This window comes from Colius striatus, chromosome 7 (assembly GCF_028858725.1).
Source record: "Colius striatus isolate bColStr4 chromosome 7, bColStr4.1.hap1, whole genome shotgun sequence".
NCBI lineage: Eukaryota > Metazoa > Chordata > Aves > Coliiformes > Coliidae > Colius > Colius striatus.
The window spans coordinates 40,678,863-40,691,590 of NC_084765.1; the positions used below are offsets into that span (position 1 = coordinate 40,678,863).

General features: G+C 67.2%; 1 protein-coding gene across 3 annotated transcripts; it reads left to right on the plus strand.

Moving 5' to 3' along the window:
- Positions 1-686: 686 nt before the first annotated feature.
- Positions 687-10,076, plus strand: ANPEP (alanyl aminopeptidase, membrane). Of its 3 annotated transcripts, none has more exons than XM_061999447.1 (21): positions 687-832; positions 4,052-4,982; positions 5,202-5,347; positions 5,436-5,572; positions 5,657-5,783; positions 5,885-6,039; positions 6,107-6,220; positions 6,332-6,475; positions 6,554-6,619; positions 6,750-6,815; positions 7,026-7,198; positions 7,284-7,360; positions 7,519-7,652; positions 7,764-7,819; positions 7,931-8,078; positions 8,198-8,289; positions 8,415-8,525; positions 8,614-8,781; positions 8,857-8,997; positions 9,171-9,252; positions 9,518-10,076. In XM_061999447.1, the coding sequence occupies exons 2-21, from the start codon at positions 4,372-4,374 to the stop codon at positions 9,671-9,673; spliced, it is 2,904 nt and encodes a 967-aa protein (XP_061855431.1). In that variant the 5' UTR covers positions 687-832; positions 4,052-4,371; the 3' UTR covers positions 9,674-10,076. The 3 variants fall into 3 exon arrangements, with proteins under 3 accessions (XP_061855431.1, XP_061855433.1, XP_061855432.1); XM_061999449.1 differs by lacking the exon at positions 687-832 and adding an exon at positions 1,478-1,732; XM_061999448.1 differs by lacking the exon at positions 687-832 and adding an exon at positions 1,813-2,159.
- Positions 10,077-12,728: the final 2,652 nt, after the last annotated feature.

The following is a 12,728-nucleotide window of genomic DNA, read 5'->3' on the forward strand; positions in this document are numbered from 1 at the left end:
TGGGGCTGGGGCTAGTGTCTGCTTGAGCTGGGGCAAGTATCTCCCTGAGGCCCAGGGGGAGCAGAGCTGGTCCTGGGGGTCGGAGCCAGTGTGGCTGCAGGGGGCAAGGTCCCAGGGCTCCTCCAGCCAGGTGCCCGGTGGCTGTGGCTCTGCCAGGGCTCGGTCTGGCCACCAGCCTCTGAGCTGGCTCTGGGCCCCTTCCTCTGCTTCCCCTCCTGGGGCTCTGCCTCCACTTCCCCTGGCAGGGACACTGTGACTCTGCCTGGAAGGAATTTTCCTTCATCTCCCCTCCCTGCAACTTAACCCTTCCCTGGCTGGCCAGGAGCCACAACCAGTGGTGTGGAGGTGAAGGAGCTGGGCAACCTACTCCTTCCTCTTCTTTGCCGGCCCTCTTCCTCCTCCTCCTCCTCCTGCCATCAGCTGCCTGGAGGGAGCAGGTGAGCAGCACTCCAGCTGCAGCACGGGGCTGGACGTGGGGTCTGGCAGCCAGTGCGACGGGTGTGGGGACAGCTCAGGCTTGCCCCATGGCAAGGAGCTCGGCAAGGTGTCCCCTGGGGGGGCTGTTCTGGGGCAGGCAGCCCTGGCAGCAGTGGGTCCAGCCCTGGCAGTAGGTCTGACCCTGGCAGCGGTGGTCCAGCCCCACGCTGGGCACGGCAGCCCTGGTGCAGGATGTGTCCGGCCACACGTGCTTCCTGTGCCCTGAGGAGCTGTTTGTGCTCAGCGTCTGTGCTCCGCCGCTGCCGGTAACGGCTCTGCCCCGCTGCCCCGTCCCACATCCTGCCGGAGCCTCGGCTCTGCAGGCGACGAGGACCCTGGACTGCGCTGGGGCAGGGTGAGTCCCTCGCTGCTCCTGGCTCCTGCCTTTCCCCTCTCCCCTGCACAAGGGGCACAGGCGGTGCGGTGTCCGCTCAGGGATGAGCCAGGACAAAGGCCTGGACCCCCTGCTTCCCCACCCAGGTGGGCTGCAGCCCGAACCACAGCAACTCCTCAGGGAGCTGGAGTGGGGCTGCCGAGGAACTCTGGGTCCTGCCCTGGCACAGGAGCTCTCAGTGACCTGGCAGAATGTGGGGAGGAGGCCGTGGTGCAGCTGGGACCTGGCTCCTGCTGCGGGCAGCAGCGTTCCAGGGCAGCAAGGCACCGGGTACTGGCAATGACCCTCTGTGCCTCCAGGGGGGTGGGTCACCAGACCCCTTATGCACTGTGCTCTTCTCTGTGCTCTCCTGAGCTCTCTGAGCTGCCTGAGTGGTCCAGAGATGGGAGATGCAGCTGCACCTTGTGGCTGTCTCCCAGCCCTGTCACGCAGCCCCAGCCAGTGCTTTGGCACTGCTGGGTGCTCAGCCAGGCTCTGCTGGCTGGAGCGTGCCCCCCGACTGACTCCAGGCCCCACTCCCTCCCTGGCACAAGGGCATCTTCACCTACCTGACCTGCCTTAGACAAATATTTTCCCTTGCCCTGCCTCGTCCAGGGCGAGCCCGAGTGCTGGGTCACTGCCCGGGTGCTGGGGAGGCCTCGGGGCGCGGCTGCCCCGCGGGGCTGCACCCCGCAACCCCCCCACGGGCTGCCCACCGGCACCGGGACGCCTCGGGACCCCCCGCTGCCGGGCCGGGGGGCTGAGCCGGGAGGCAGCCCCTGGCAGGGACACCATTCGCTGGATTCTGGGGGCTGCGGGGAGGGGGCACAGCTCGGCTCGGTGCTGCTGGGTGGTGGTTTGTCCCCTTTCCTGCCCCCCGGGGTAAGTGCACCGGCCAAGGAGGGTCCGGGGGGTGGAGGCTGCGCGGGGGGCGATCCGCGGGGCACGGCGATCCCGGGGCTGCGGGCGGCTGTCGGGCAGCCTCCGGTGCATCCCCGACCGACACCTCCCAGCCGGTGCGGGGGCGTCCCGCGGCCCCCGGAGCTACCGCTCTGCCCGGGGCTGGCGACGCCTTGTCCCCGCAGAGCCCCCGACCCCGTCCCTGCGCCGTGAGCCTGGGCTGCCCCCCCCCGGGCTGCGCTGGCTCCCACCCCGGCCGGCCCAGCAGCCCAGGGGTTAAGGGGGCGAGGAGGTTCGGGCTCCTTCCCTCGCAGCTTTGGGCAGAGCGCAGTCCCGGGAGCCTCGGAGGGGACGGGACGGAGAGGGCGGAAGCCCTGCTGCCCCTGCTCCCTGCCGCCGAGCCTGGAAGGTGAGTGGGGGCGATGCCGCTGCCCCGACGGCTCCCCGCAGGAGGAGCACACTTGGAGCGGGGGGTCCTGCGGGTCCTCGCCTTGCGGGGGGATCATTGGCTTGAGCCAAGAGGGGGAAGGGGCTGCGTGGGTGCTGGCGGGGCCGGCGCGGGGCTGTGTGCTTGCGTGCTCGGGACTGCGGGCTTCATGTGCTTGGGAGTTGTGATTTGGGGTTCGAGGGGTCCATGGGGGTGCATGAGGTTACAGAGGGCTGTGGGACGGGCAGGTACGTGTCTGGTTATGGGGCATTTCGGGCCGGAGCCTCAAGGGAGTTGAGTGTCCACGTGGGTGACATGTCTGTGCCGGCTGTGTGCGTGGGACACGTGGGCGCCGTCTGCAAGGGCTCCGAGGAGCCTCTCAGCGGTTTGGGGTGCAGGAGCCTGTGTTGAGGGGTGCAGGAGCCCACGGTGTGGGTGCAGGAGCACCTTAACTGTGGGGATGCAGGATCCCGCGGTGTGGGGTGCAGGAGCCCGTGGTGAGGTGCAGGAGCACCTTAACGGTGAGGGTGCAGGATCCCGCGGTGTGGGGTGCAGGAGACCGTGGCGAGATGCAGGAGCACGTTAACTGTGGGGGTGCAGGAGCCCACAGTGTGGGGTGCAGGAGCCTGCGGTGGGGGTGCAGGCAGCCTGCGAGGGGGCGAGGGGAGGACGAGGGGGCTGTGTGGGGAGGGCCAGGGCCCTGCAGTGCCTGTGGATGCAGGATGGAGCGTGTGCGGGGTGCTCAGCACCCTCCTGTCTGGCTGTGGACCCCGTCCCAGGGCAGCTGTCCCTGCTGTGATTTGGTACCCTCTTTCCCCAACCCTGTGCCTTAGGCTGAAGCCAGGGCAGGAGCGGGGCAGGGCGGCAGCAGCTGCTCAGGCCACGGGGCTGGTTTGCTGCTGCGGCCAGGGGATAGTGGGGATCCGGCAGCATCCTGGGGCTGCTCTGGCAGAGCGCAGCAGGGCGCTGGCAGGGGCAAGGCACAGTTAGCTGAGGACACTGCTTGGTACCTTCCCGGGTCCGCGTCATGTCCCATGTCACCGCGCTGCAGAGGTCAGACCTTGGGAAGAGAAGTTTCTATTCCCAGAGAGAGATGCAGCACCTCCCCACCCTGCCCCGCACAGGGACTTTGCTCTGTGGCTTTCTGCTGTGCCCACTCAGCCATCCAGCCTGGGGAGGCCCCTGGCAGAGCTTCCAGGGATGACCCACATGGCCTGGGGGGCTCGGGCTGTCCTCCCCTGCTAAGGCAGAGCTCTCATGAAGCATGTGCCCTGTGGGCACTCTGAGCCTCAGTGTGTTTGCTTGGCTTCAGCCAGGGCCGTGGCTGACCTGTGCTGTGGGAGCCCTCTGTCTCCCAGCCATGTGCTGTGCTGATCGCAGCCCCCGGCTCGTCCCGGCCATGGCAGGCAGGAGGCCTGAGTGCAGTTCATGAGGCTCAGTGGCTGTGGGTGTCCCATGGCCAGTGGCAGTGGGCGCACACCTGCTTGTGCTGAGTTCACAGGGTCTGGAGTTTGACCTCCAAGTATTGATCTGGGAGATACAACCCTGGACTTTGAGAGGGCTTTGGGCAGGGCAGGCTCCTCCCCAGCACGGTCCTGGGCTCCAGTCATGCTGCCCAGACCCTGACACTGCTGCCCCTGCACTCTTGCCTTTCCCCTAGTGCATGGGCAGCCCAGAGAGGTGGCTCCTGCCAGAGTGCAGGTGCCGCCCCCCACACCATGCCCTCAGCGTCAGCAGCAGGCTGCTGGCAGCAGAGGGGCAGCCAGGAACCCCTGGCAGGGGCAGGTGCCAGGGCTGCCTGCTTGCCCTGTGGCGTGGCAGGGCAGGGAGGGAGCTGCAGTCTGTGACCACCCCCTCTGTCCCTCCTTTTGCAGGGCCAGGCCGGTGCTCAGGAGGAAGCTTGGGAGTCCTGGCCCGCAGCCCATGCCCACTCCCATGCTGCCCATCCCCAATGGTGCAATCCTGAGCTGCTGGTTCTACCTGCTGCTGCAGTGGCACTGGGTATTAGTGCTCTTGCAAGGCCAGGGAGCGGGTGGTGGCAGCTCATCCCAGGGGCTGTTGCCAACCTGAGCTTCATGGTTGTTTAATACTTCACCCATTAACTTGGACTAATAAACCTCGTGTGAGTGAGAGGCTAAAAGCCGTTGCAGCCGGGCAGTGCCTCCTCTGTGAGCACCGTTCCCACCGCCTCACCATGGCCGCTGGCTTCTTCATCAGCAAGAGCATGGGCATCGTGGCCATTGTCCTGGCCGTGGGCGCCGTGGCCACCATCATCGCGCTCTCGGTGGTGTACACCCAGGAGAAGAACAAGAACATGAATGCTAACACTGCCGACACCACCACCACTGCGGCCACCGCCACCGCGGCCACCGCCAGCACCTCAGCCAACCCCAACGACCCCTGGAACCGGTGGAGGCTGCCGACGGCGCTGAGGCCAGAGCTGTACGAGGTGACCCTGCGTCCCTTCCTGACGCCCCAGGACAACGCCATGTACATCTTCAAGGGCAACAGCAGCGTGGTTTTCGTCTGCGTGGAAGCCACCGACCTCATCATCATCCACAGCAAAAAGCTGAACTACACGCTGCAGAACAACTTCCTGGCCTCGCTGGAGGCTGTGAGCGGCTCCAGCGTGCCCCGCATCACCGAGACCTGGCTGGAGACCACCACCCAGTACCTGGTGGTGCGGCTGGACAGTGAGCTGCAGCAGGGACAGAGCTACCGGCTCTTCACCGAGTTCACCGGGGAACTGGCCGACGACCTGGCTGGCTTCTACCGCAGCGAGTACCAGGATAGCTCAGGCGTGAAGTAGGTCGAGGGCAAGGGGGCTGGGGGGGGAGCACAGAGCTGGCCCGGGCGGGGGGTTGGAGGACGCAGGCTGCGTTTGGGGATGGCGGGATGGGTGTGGAGGAGCCTCTGTGCCTGCCTGCAGCTGCACAACAGCCCAGCAGGGCTGGGCACAGGGGGGCCGGGGGGTGCTGGCCCCGCAGAGGGACCCTGGGTCTGACGGGGTCTGCCTGCCTGCAGTAGGGTGGTGGCCACCACGCAGATGCAGGCAGCTGATGCACGGAAAGCCTTCCCCTGCTTTGATGAGCCGGCCATGAAAGCCAACTTCTCGGTGACGCTCATCTATCCCTCCGACCACGGGGCCATTTCCAACATGCTCCCCAAGGGTGAGTGTGGCAGGAAGAGCCCTGGCAGGGGATATTGGGGGCCCAGCAGGTCTGCAGGGTGACCCCACTCTCCCTCTGCTCTGCACAGACACTTGGGAGCAGGTAATCGACGGGGAGGCCTGGAAAGTCACTCAGTTTGAGACCACCCCTAAAATGTCCACCTACCTGCTGGCCTTCATCGTCAGCCAGTTCTCCCAAGTGAATGAAACCGCAAACAATGTGCTGGTAGGTTGGGGGTGGGGGGCACTCCCTGCCCACCCAGGGGTCTGGGCCCAGGCAGTGTCTGAGCCTCATGTCTCTCCCCTCCAGATCCGCATCTGGGGCCGCCCTGAGGCCATTAGCGAGGGCCAGGGTGACTACGCGCTGCAGGTGACTGGCCCCATCCTCAACTTCTTCGAGAATCACTACAACACTCCGTACCCGCTGAAGAAATCCGGTGGGTGACGCCGGGCAGCCGGGGCTCGGGGTTGAGCCACCAGCCACAGTAGACGTGGGTGGTCCGGGACCCCGGCACCAACAGGACCCCTCCATCCCCAGACCAGGTCGGCCTCCCTGACTTCAATGCGGGGGCGATGGAGAACTGGGGACTCGTGACCTACCGGGAGAACTCGCTGCTGTTCGACAACGTCTACTCCTCCATCAGCAACAAGGAGCGGGTGGTGACTGTCATTGGTCACGAACTGGCACACCAGGTACCTGCCGTGCCCCCGGCCGCCCCTGTGGCTGCCTGGGCCCGGCTCACCGGCTGCGGTTCCGCAGTGGTTCGGGAACCTGGTGACGCTGCGGTGGTGGAACGACCTGTGGCTCAACGAGGGATTCGCCTCCTACGTGGAGTACCTGGGTGCAGACTCAGCAGAGCCCACCTGGAACATCGTGAGTGCCAGGGACAGTGGGAAGTGGCTGCGGGCACCCCCTGCACCCCCGGGGGTTGTGCCAGGAGGGTGCACGTGGGGCTGAGGCAGGCGCTGGCACTCACCCCCGCAGAAAGACCTGATGGTGCTGAACGAGGTGTACACGGTGATGGCGACGGATGCCCTCACCACCTCACACCCGCTCTCCTTCAGCGAGGATGAGATCAACACCCCGGCCCAGATCAGTGAGGTCTTTGACACCATCGCCTACAGCAAGGTGAGCATGTGAGCCCGGGCATGTGGGTGGGCTGCGGGGGGCCCCAGGCCCAGCGTCTCTGAGCTGCCGTCTCTGCAGGGAGCATCGGTGCTGCGGATGCTCTCCGACTTCCTCAGCGAGGACGTGTTCAAGCAGGGGCTACAGGTGAGGCTCTGCCAGTGCCAGGGGGCACCCAGCCCCAGTGTGAGGTGGGCGCCCCGTGGTAGGGGTGTCCCCAGGTGTCCTGCACCCCAGACTTGCCCCCACTCACCTCTCTTCTGGTGCTCTCCCACAGTCCTACCTCCACACCTTTGCGTATGGAAACACCATCTACTCGGACCTTTGGGTTCATTTGCAAGAGGTAGGAGGGGGCTGTCTGTGCCTGGCTGCTCCTCCCAGCCCAGCCCAGCCCAGCCCAGCCCCTTCCCTGCTGGCTGCCTGGTGGGACGAGGCCTCAGCGACGCAGCCGCCGTGTGCCGGGCGAGGGCTGCAGTGTGGGCTGAGCCCTGTGTGCCCCCTACCCCCTGGCACCGGTGACCAGCGGCACTGTCCTCCCCTCCCCTCCCCACAGGCTGTCAACAACAACAGCGTGGAGCTGCCCGGCTCTATCAGCACCATCATGGACCGCTGGACGCTGCAGATGGGCTTCCCCGTGGTGACCGTCAACACCCTCACCGGCCTTGTCAACCAGACCCATTTCCTGATGGACCCCAACTCCGTGGTGGACAGACCCTCTGTCTTCAAGTGAGTGTGGTGTGGGTGTAGGGCTGGCCGTGGCAGGGGGACAGGGGTGAGGGATGGTCCTACTGCCTGTCTGTCCCCGGCACAGCTACATCTGGATCGTCCCCATCACCTGGATGACTCCCGGGCAAACTGGGAGCAGGTACTGGCTGACTGACATCTCAGGTATGGCTCATGCCCCCGCTCTGGGATAGGGTCCTGCTGCCACCTCCCTGCCCCAGCAGAGGTCGGAGTCCCCCGGGGGGCAGCGGGATGGGGGGCTGAGCTCAGCCTCCCTCACGGGCAGGGAGCGGCTCCGGCAGAGCCTCCTCTCGCCCCCGCAGCAATCAATGAGCAGTTCAAGGTGGCTGAGAACAGCTGGCTCCTGCTGAACCTCAACGTCAGCGGCTACTTCCGTGTCAACTACAACCAAGAGAACTGGGACCAGCTCCTCAACCAGCTCTCCACAAACCACCAGGTACAGGGTGCCAGGGGGTCAGGCCCTGCCCCATGCTCCCCACGCACACCCCACGCACCCCACACACCCCACTCAGGGCTGGCCTGAGGTGCTGCCTCTGCCCTCTCCCAGGTCATCCCCGTGATCAACCGTGCCCAGATCATCGATGACGCCTTCAACCTGGCCAGGTGAGCTGAGTGGGGTGCCCGCCGGGGCCAGGGGGACCAACGGGGTGGGCGTCCTGGGGGCGGACAGTGACCATGGGGCCGGGGGGCTGACGCTGACCTCACCCCTCGCAGGGCCAAGTACATCGATGTGACTGTGGCCTTGAACACCACACGGTTCCTGAGCAGCGAGACGGAGTACATGCCCTGGAAGGCTGCTCTCAACAACCTCCAGTACTTACAACTGATGTTTGACCGCAGCGAGGTCTTTGGGGCGATGACGGTGAGCGGTGCCTGCTGCCCGGCCCCACACAGCCCTGCCCCGAGGGAGTGGGGGCTGTGTTTGCACCCAGAGCTGGGCAGGAAGCTCTGCTGGGTGCTGATCATCCTCCTGTCTCCCAGAAATACATACAGAAACAGGTGACGCCTCTCTTCAACTACTACAAGGAAACCACCAATAACTGGACCAACATCCCCGATGGCCTGATGGAACAGTGAGTGCCACGGCCCCCGGGCCAGGCTGGACCCCCAGGGTCTCCACAGCTGCACCAGTGCCAGGCAGAGGGCACGACCCTGCTTGTGGCCTGGCACCAGCCCCACACGGCCTCTCTGTCCCCAGGTACAACGAGATCAATGCCATCAACACAGCGTGCTCCTACGGCATCGCTGAGTGCCAGGAGCTGGCCAACAGCTACTCACGCCAGTGGATGAGTAACGCCAGCAACAACCCGTGAGTGCCAAGGGTACCCCCTGCACGGTGGGCAGCCAGGCTGGGCACAGCGACGGGCTCTGCCTGAGACGCCTCTGCTCTTCCACAGCATCCCCGCCAACCTGCGCTCCTCCATCTACTGCACCATTGTGGCCCTGGGTGGGGAGGAGGCCTGGGACTTCATCTGGGAGAGGTTCAAAGAGGCCACTGTCGTGTCCGAGGCCGACAAGCTCCGCACGGCCCTCACCTGCAGCACCATTCCCTGGATCCTCAACCGGTGGGTGCGGGGTCTGGGGTGGGCACCGCAGCTCAGCCCCTGCCAGCCCCTCACCCCCACGATGCTTTCCCTCAGGTACCTGCAGTACACCATCGACCCCAGCAAGATCCGGAAGCAGGACGCCACCTCCACCATCAACAGCATCGCCAGCAACGTGGTGGGGCAGCCCTTGGCCTGGGACTTCATCCGCAGCAATTGGAGGATGCTCTTTGCAGAGTGAGCACTGCACGGGGCTTGTGGAGGGCTGGCTGGGGAGTCCCCAGCTGCCCGTGCCCCTTGTGGGGGTGGTAGCATCCCTTGCCCTAGCTGAGCAGGGTCAGGGCAGCCTCCTCCCCCCCCGTGCCTCTCTGCCCGCGGCCCCCGGCTCAACCATTCCTCTGCTCTCCCAGTTACGGAGGTGGCTCCTTCTCCTTCTCCAGTCTGATTTCGGCAGTGACTCGGCGGTTTTCCACTGAATTTGAGCTGCAGCAGGTGAGGCTGGACCCTGTAAGGGTCCATGGGACTGGGCACCAGGGATCTCAGTGCAGGCGTGGCCCTGCACTGTTGGCACCGTGCAACCTGCCCTCTGCCAGCAGCCCTTGGAGGAGAGTGGTCCTGCCCCTGTCCCTGCCCAGGGGCGCAGGCAGCTGCTGTCCCCACCTTTGGCTGCCAGGGTGCTGCCACGGGCTGCTGGGGTGTGGGGGAGCGGGGCTGCTGGGGCTCCCACGCCTGCTCCAGCTACTCTTCTCCCTGGCAGCTGGAGCGGTTCAAGGAAGACAATCAGGACATCGGCTTTGGGTCAGGGACACGGGCGCTGGAGCAGGCGCTGGAGAAGACCAGCACCAACATCAACTGGGTGAATGAGAACAAAGAGAAGGTGCTGGCCTGGTTCCAGGATGCAGCTGGCAGCTAACCCGGCAGCACAGCCACCATGCACCCTCCCGGGGCCCGGCACGGCGCCGGCTGCTGCGAGGGCTGAGCCCAAAGCTCCCCGAGCCCCCTGCCCCGCTGCCAGGCCCGACCCTTGCCCACTCCCCAGCTCCACTCACTCCATCCTCTCCATCTCCCAGCCCCAAACTCTCCATCCCGGCAGCCCCTGACTCCCCCCGAGACCGCCCCAGTGGGTCCTTTGCTGCCCATGAGGGGCACGGGCTGCTGCCGGTGAGCAAGGCCTGATGCCTGGATGATGGGCAGTGGTGGGGGGACTGGGTGCTCCGGGCTGGGGGGGGGCCCTGCTGCCATCAGCTGTTGGGACGGCGCTGGGCGCTGCAGGCTGGTGCAGGGCCTGGGGATGTAAATAAAGTCTTGCATCGCTGCTTGGCGCTGGGTGCCGGTGGGAGGATGGGGCCGTGCAGGGGGGACAGCGAGGGGGCTGGAAGGAAGCGCCCGGGACCCCGCGGCGGGTGTGGGGCAGGGGCCGAGGCCGCCGAGCCCCTCGGGCCGTTAGGAGCCTGGTGCTAAGTGGCTCTGGGGGCTTTGCCGACGCCAGCCCCGGGGCCCGTCCGTCTGACGGCTGCCTGTGAGCTCCCCGCTGCGCCCGCTCCCCCCCGCCGCCGTGCCGCTGCCTGGCCGCTCCTCGGGGACTGGCCCTCCCGGGCTGCTCAGGGCTTCGAAGGGATGGAGCTGGACGGCCCCAACGGCACAAGGGCGTTTCTTGCGGCACCGGTCCCAAACCTTCGCGGGGACTTTCGGCGCAGGGATGAGAGTGGGTGGGAGCTGCCGCCTCGCGCTCGGCGGGGCGGGGGAAGACCCCCGGGCGGTGGGTCCCTCCGGGGCATCTCCGGGAGGCTGGGAGAGGGCACCCAGCTGGAAGGGGGTGTAGGGGGCGGTGCCAACCCGTGGGGTTCCCGGAGCCCCCAACCCTGCCCCTGCTGGGGGGCAGCGAGCGGAGTCCCGCAGTGACGAGCCGGGTGTCAGCGCTGCGCGGCGGCTTTAATGAGGGGTCGTGCCCCGGTGCCACGGTGCCGCTCCGCGCGTGGGCTCTGCGGCCGCAGGATCAGCTCCATCCCCCGCCAGGGCCGCGCTGGGGGGCAGCCGGCCAGGACAGGGGCTGCACGGGGTGCCTCAGAGACGAGTCTGTCCGGGGCCGGCGGGCTGCCGAGCTGTGCGGAAAGAGCTGTGTTAGGTGAGCGCCGGTGGGACAGCACCGGTGTCCCGCCCCGCGTTCCGTGCCCCGCACCCGGGCTGGCTCTCTGCCCGCGCCCCCAGCCCATGTGCCCTCTGGCCATAGCGTGCAGGGGCATCTGGGGGTGCAGCCCTGCCCGCACCCTGCGAGGAGTGTCCACCCCCTTTACCGCCCGTCCTCGGGCTCTCTCCCAACCCGGCGGGGTACGGTGGCAGGGGCTGGGGAGGGGGCAGTGGGTACCTGGCAGTGCGCGGGCAGCTGGGAGCCACGTGCAGGGGTCCCAAGGGGCCTCGTGTCCGTCAGTCCTGCCCCGGGAGGCTGCGGGGGGGCTGCGGGCTCCGAGCAGCAGGAGAAAGCCGTCCCGGTGCCCGTGGCTCTGGCGCGTCTCTGGGAGGGCTCCAAGGGGGTCACTGCTCCGAGGCTGCACAGCCGTGACCACCGGGACCCTGAGACAGCACCGGGGGTCCTGTGCAGTTCTGGCAGGGTCCCCGTGGCAGGGATGTAGGGGGACGATCTCCAGACCCCCCTCCCCATGTCGGGAACCCCAAGCACCTCTGGGGAAATCCCCACTGCAGGGACACAGGGGGGTGACCCCCAGGTCCCGGGCCCCTTGCCAAGGGCCCCGTGCAGCTCCGAGGGGGTCCCCACCACGAGAGGCGACCCCCAGCCCACAGTGCCGGGGGACGAAGCATCCCGCGGGGCCGGAGGCGGCGGGTGCAGGCGGGGGGCCGGGGGCTGGCAGCACCCCAGGCCCTGGGGGCAGAGGGGGCAGTGCCGGGAGTTCTCCCCCCGCCTCCGGGCCAGCGCCTCCTCGCTGAGCCCCAGCAGGGCCGAGAGGTGGGCGATGTAGCGGATGGCGAGGCGCAGGGTCTCGATCTTGGTGAGGCTCTGCCCGGCGGGGGCCAGCGCGGGCGGCAGGTAGTGCCGCAGCCGCAGCAGGGCCTGTGCCAGCCGCCGCATCCGCAGCTTCTCCCGCTCGCTGGCGCTCCGCCGCGGGCCCCCCGCGCCCCCCGCGCCCCGGACCCCCTTCCTGCCCCCGCGCCCCGGCCGCCGGCCCCGCGGGGCGCACAGAGATGTGCCGGGTAGGGCTGAAGAAAGGAGTGGGGAGGCAGCGGCTGTCAGGAGCCTGCCTCGGTCCTGCAGCAGGGAGCAGGCAGCCGGGGGCTGGAGACCCCGGGGAAGGAGCAGCGCTGGGGGTCCGGCCATGGCTGGGGTCCGCTCCGCTGCCCGCGTCTGGGGGTGCCCGGGCGGTCCCGGCTTTATGCGGGGCTGGGGTACGAGGCAACACTTTTGCGACCACCTGGAGGTGTCAAAACCTACAGAGCTGGGCTGGAGCTGACCGGGAGCCTGGGAATGCCGGACCCATTTGCAGAGGTGTCAGTTCTGACTCCTCCGACCCTTAATTGGCGCTGCCTGGCGCTGGGAAGTGTGCAGGGACCAATTCACACGGCCATGAGAGATGCTAACGTGCCGACCAGCCCTGCCAGAGCCCGCACCGCCCCGCACAGCCGCTCTGCCAGGCTGGCTGTGCTGCAGCGGGCAAAGGGGACTTGACCTTCCAGTGCTGGGACCCTGAGCCACCAGCACGGAATCCCCACACCTCCTCTTGCCCTCTGAATGGCTCCGAGCCCCGGGATGGGGTCTTGGGTGTGCTGGAGGATCCTGAGGGGCAGGGGGATTGTGGGAGTGCACAACTAGGCTGGTGGGACCAGTGTTCTTCCTTTCCAGGAGACAACCCTGCACTTGGCCATGCTACCTTGGCCTCCTGACGCCCTGAGATGTAGCCCTGGCACTCTGAGCTCCTGGCATGCTCTGGAGAAGCTGGAGGCACAGCCTGGGTGTT

Coding starts and splice junctions, on each gene's coding strand:
- ANPEP (XM_061999447.1), top strand. CDS start 4,372: ATGGCCGCTGGCTTCTTCATCAGCAAGAGCATGGGCATCGTGGCCATT. Junction 7,199..7,283: donor GACAGACCCTCTGTCTTCAA/GTGAGTGTGGTG, acceptor TCCCCGGCACAG/CTACATCTGGATCGTCCCCA. Junction 7,361..7,518: donor CTGGCTGACTGACATCTCAG/GTATGGCTCATG, acceptor TCGCCCCCGCAG/CAATCAATGAGCAGTTCAAG.